This window comes from Penaeus vannamei, chromosome 34 (assembly GCF_042767895.1).
Source record: "Penaeus vannamei isolate JL-2024 chromosome 34, ASM4276789v1, whole genome shotgun sequence".
Classification (NCBI taxonomy): domain Eukaryota; kingdom Metazoa; phylum Arthropoda; class Malacostraca; order Decapoda; family Penaeidae; genus Penaeus; species Penaeus vannamei.
The window spans coordinates 20,207,220-20,212,219 of record NC_091582.1 but is presented as its reverse complement, the minus strand read 5'-3'; the positions used below and the strand labels follow the sequence as shown (position 1 = coordinate 20,212,219).

The 5,000-nt window shown below is 36.0% G+C and overlaps 1 protein-coding gene across 3 annotated transcripts in view; it reads right to left on the bottom strand.

The window, feature by feature from the left end:
- The window catches only part of LOC113820164 (zinc finger protein 226), a 17,451-nt gene that overhangs the window by 549 nt on the left and 11,902 nt on the right, over window positions 1-5,000 (bottom strand). For all 3 annotated transcript variants that reach the window (XM_027372446.2, XM_070113813.1, XM_070113815.1), the window contains one exon: window positions 1-4,894. This exon is cut by the window's left edge and continues 549 nt beyond it. In XM_027372446.2, coding sequence (XP_027228247.2) covers window positions 3,134-4,894 — 1,761 coding nt within the window. In that variant the 3' untranslated portion in view covers window positions 1-3,133. The remainder of the gene's footprint in view (window positions 4,895-5,000) is intronic.

Here is a 5,000-nt window from a genome sequence, read left to right as displayed (position 1 = left end):
TTGTCCTAGGCTCTGTTCCCACTATAAAACAGGCCCAAGGACCTAAGCTATCTTAATTTTAATTGAAATATTACAGAACAATCTTAGAGTGGTGCAGTGATGTGCCCACTAGAATCTCTACACATTTAACTTTGTGGAAACATCAGCCATGATGGACAGGGACAAGGAACAGCTGACCAAGTTCAATGGAGAGGCTCATAGTTATGTGCACAGCATAGTTACATGCAGCTGGTTACATCATTAAGATCTGAATCCAAGAACTTAAGTGGGTGTTTCTACTAGAGCCTCCTCAAGGGGTCAAGATGTTTAGGAGTGCACACAACTTGCAATCACTACCCACTGGTTTGCAATTGTTCATCTTCCCAAACTGCTGGAGAATGGCTCATATGCAGCATCAAGACCTTCATTCTCCACAGAGAAAATGCAGCTACATACAGTTTACATCTGGCAATGGACATTCTAAAGGAGCAAAGGAGCTGAAACGTATGAGCCATTCTCCTTGCAGTCCAGATCTGGTACCTGGCAACTACTTTATTTTCCCAAAGGCTACAGAAGAGCTTTGTAGGAAGTTTCAAAACCCTAAAGTTGCTGTGGCAGATACACAAGAGTCATGGAGGCCTGTTATAGGTCTTTGCTGAAGCCTACCATACGTGGTTCCAAAGGATGTGGCTCTATGTAGTCTTCTGGCGAGTGGCCTTTGGAATACTTTGAAAATATAGTTAAAATAGCAAAAATATATAATCCTTACACTTTCTGAGTGATAAATTCCTCACATTTATTCTGAGTATCAGATCCTTAGAAATTACATCCCACTGGTCAAGAGGTGCTGTCTTACTGACAAGCTAAGGCACATAACAGATTAAACATACAGTTTCCACTTAGAATTATATCACCTTTCACTCAAATAAACCTAAAATCAAATAAATAGATAAATATATGAACCTACACATGCATTCACACACTCCTATTTACCTTTTTTGAGTTAAGGAAGAATTACACAATCACAATCCATTTTTGGGATAAAAAATCCACAAATTTCAATTAAACTGGTGGAAAAGGTGTATTATAATATTCTGCATCATTGAAATATTTGACACACCATCCTTTGACTTATGGAGAATAGCTACTGAAATGGATCATTTATGTGTACTTTCCCCTTAAAAGGTGTAGGGTATAACCACTTGAAAGGATATAATATAACACCTCATAATATAACATGCAAAATGCTTGACTGTTGTTTCAAAACTTTATCAAGACCTGCATTCCAACATGATAAATAAAGCTAAAAAACTTTAAAATGCCTTCTTCAGTAGTTCCTTTTACTATCAATTTTTGTAAGTAAATGAACTTTTGGCATCAATGTCTGATAACTACACAATGTATGTAAAAACCTGAGGATTTGAATTCAGCCCAAAAAAATAACATCCCCAAAAAGAGAACTTGGTCCTTATCACTAGTTTAATCCTAGCAAAAATAAAAATGCTTGATATATGTTCTTGAGCGTTACTCAATAGGGAAAAGAGTAAATCCTTTAATGTACCTACAGAATAGCTGCACATCAAGAATCATGACTTAGCCTTTTAAGCTGCCAAAGGAGAATACTAATGAAAATATCTAAATGGTCTTTAAAACATTTAACATAAAGTAACACTAAAACAAAAATCGAGTAACATGAAAGTTTTGGATTTATAAAGAATATATGAACATCTATTGCAACAGAATAAAATAAAATGCCTAAATTTAGTTGCATGTTACTATGCTTTGATAAGTGAAAAAAACACAATAAAATATCAGAATATTAAAAACCTAGCAAATGAGTATCATCAAAAGGAAAACTATGTGGTAACAAAGTTGCAAGGTGATCAAAAGTAGCAGGCACCCATCGAAAATTCGCCATCTGTCGGCCTTTCAATCGCCGGGTACTTTTACTTTTACGCATCATTCAAAAATACTGTTTTCAGATGCACAGAAAATGCATCCGAGGGGTTGCATTTTTCAGTTTCCTGGCCCCCCCTTGGACCTAGGTAGCCTGCTATTTTGAAAACTTTTGATCACCCTGAGTTGCAGTAAAAATTACACTGGATCACTTTGCATTTTCATTAAGAAGGGAGAGACAAGACATCCTGAAAAATCACATATTTACAAACATGGGGGTAGGATGGAGTCACTTGTTTAGCCTACTGGTACTAGGTATATGCAGTGTCCACTATAGGTTTGTTTCATTATTTTTGTTTAAACAAAAATGATTTTCCAAGGAGTCCAGTACTAGTCATACCTGACTTCACCTGTTCATCCCATTCCATGAATTTTCTGAAACAATGTTTTTATTTTTACTACCATTGTTTCATTATTAATTTCACTATTATGAACACTACTGTTATCATAACACTATTACAAATAACAAAAATAGCAAATATAAAGAGTTTTCTTTCCAAAAATTTCCAGGAATGGGTTCAACAGATGAGATTCGGTTGTCCTAGTAACTGACTCAATGATGACTAAGCACTTCTGAAGGTGAATATGTGATAAAAAAATAAACCAAACTAAAATAAAAGTGGACAGGTCATGTATACATGCCCTCCTGATATATTCGGGTTAAGCATGCACTATTTTCAAGATGGCACAGCATAGTAATTGCAAATCTTTATAAACTGATTGTTTCACGATATTTTCTGCAAGGTTTAACTAAGAGCAGTAGGGTAACATAGATTCATTATCTGGAAAAGGTGATTTCAAAACAATATGTAGGCTGGGAGAGGTTCTACAAAACAATTTTGTACCAGGTAGGAAAGAGAATCAAAATTTTAGAAAATGTTGAACTCAATAAACTTCATTTCCATAGATAAAGCTTTGGTTTCATTTGAATAGCTATATATAAGAAATTACATTATAAGTATAGAAAAATCACAATATTGGAGTACCTATGCAGATGTGCCAAGCAAAGTAAATGTAGACTAGGAAAATTATGAAAAATGAATGAATATCATATATCAAACAATAAGGAGAATACAGAATTCACTAAACTGGTGCAAAGGCCAAATCCTTACGAATTCCAGATTGAGCTCTAATGGTAGCCATATTTTGTGGATTATCATTTAACCTGAAAATCCTATTGTCTTCATCTTAATATAAGCTAATGTATACCCCAGTCACTGATTTTGAAAATTGTACTAGGGTTTAAAATGGTGACTGTATCATCGGCATTAATAGTATGCTCAATTGTAGCTTGACCAACTACTTCACCACTTACTATTCCAGATTCACTTGCAATCTCTGTTAGTTCTCCACTTGTTACCCCTGCATTTGATACAAGATTTGTAGTCCCATTTCCTAAACACTCAGAAAGAACTGTGCTGGTTTCACTTATAAGGGTTGAAGTGGGCAGGAGAGATGTTGCACCAGACTCTGCTTGGACCACAGGAATCTCCAACGTTCTATTGCTTGGGTCTACTGCCACAACCATGTTGACACCTTCTGTCACAGTCAGAGGTGTTAGACTCACTAACTCTTCCCCTCCATCTACTGGAGAAATAATAATACCAGTATCATTAACCTGTGAGAGAGCATTCCCCTCCATGTGGTGAGCGTGGAGAGAATGTTCTGTTAGCTTTTCAAGGTGATCGAACGTCAGGCAGCATATTCTACAATACAGCTGTTCTTCACATGTTTCTTGTTTCAGGGTCTTTACTGAACATGTTGCCTTGTGTTTCATAAAATCTGTAGAAATAAAGGTGGTGTTGCAAGTATTACAGTGCATGTAGTCTGTTGAGCCAAATTCTGATTCTGACACCTTCTTTTTGTGGTTGCGAGTTTTTAGATGATATTCGTATTTTGCTTCTGATGGGAAAGACATATTACAGTGAGTGCATCTATGACCATTAGATTCCTTCATGTGTATCTTCATATGGTGTCTACAGTTGGATATATATCTGAAGGTTTTGCCACACTCTTTACAAATGTAGGGCCTTTCACCAGTATGACTACGTTCATGATTTTTCAGGTCATCTTTCCTTGCAAATCTTTTATTGCACAATTGACATACAAACTGTTTCTCTTTATTATGAATTAACATGTGCCTGGCCAACCTGGACCGTACCACAAAACGTTTCTCACAAACATTGCACTGAAAAGCACCCAATTCTTCAACTTTGTGTAGTTTCTCATGTACACGCCTATGTTGAAACCTGGTAAAACTTTTCCCACAATACTGACAATGATGTGGCTTGTCATTATTATGGATTTTCATATGGTCTTTCAGTGAAGTTTTACTACACAGTTTCCTATTGCATATGCTACAAATACATTCTTTAGTGTGTTGTTGTTTATGTCTAGTAAGGTTGGATCTGGTACTCATATGAATGCCACAGATTTCACATTTAAATTCTTTTTCTTTTGTGTGAGTAAGCATGTGTTCCACTCTGTGGCTATAAGCTATGAAAGATTTATCACAGACCTTACACTTATACTTTCTCTCATTTTTAGTGTCCTGCTTCTTTTCTGATTTCTTTGTGTTGGCCAAGGACAGAGCTTTACCAACAATACCACACTCTCTTTTCTCTGCATTGATGTCACCTATAATGGGTATGGCAAAACTGTCTTCTGTTTTTAAACTGACCGTTTTCACAAACTTCGTCACTGCCTTGTTGAAGGAATGGATGACATCTCGACAGATTTCCACAAGCTTGTTTTGTAATTTGAGAATGGCTTCAAACTTTTTAAAACATTTTGTACACACGACTTCAGTGTGTAGGGGAATGTCAACCACAGCCTTGTTCAAAATTGAACTTAGTACACTAATAAGGGGTTCTGTGTCATCTCCATTGATGCCAATCCTTGCAAATGCACTAATGCTGCCATCTGATGAACCACACATTAGGCAGGGAGATGTAGTAGTCTGTAATAATATAACAGATTAGTAATAGAAGATGAATATAACAAGAAAAAACAAAATCCAATAACTTAATACTAATGAATTCTGATTGTACGAAAGCCCTTAACCA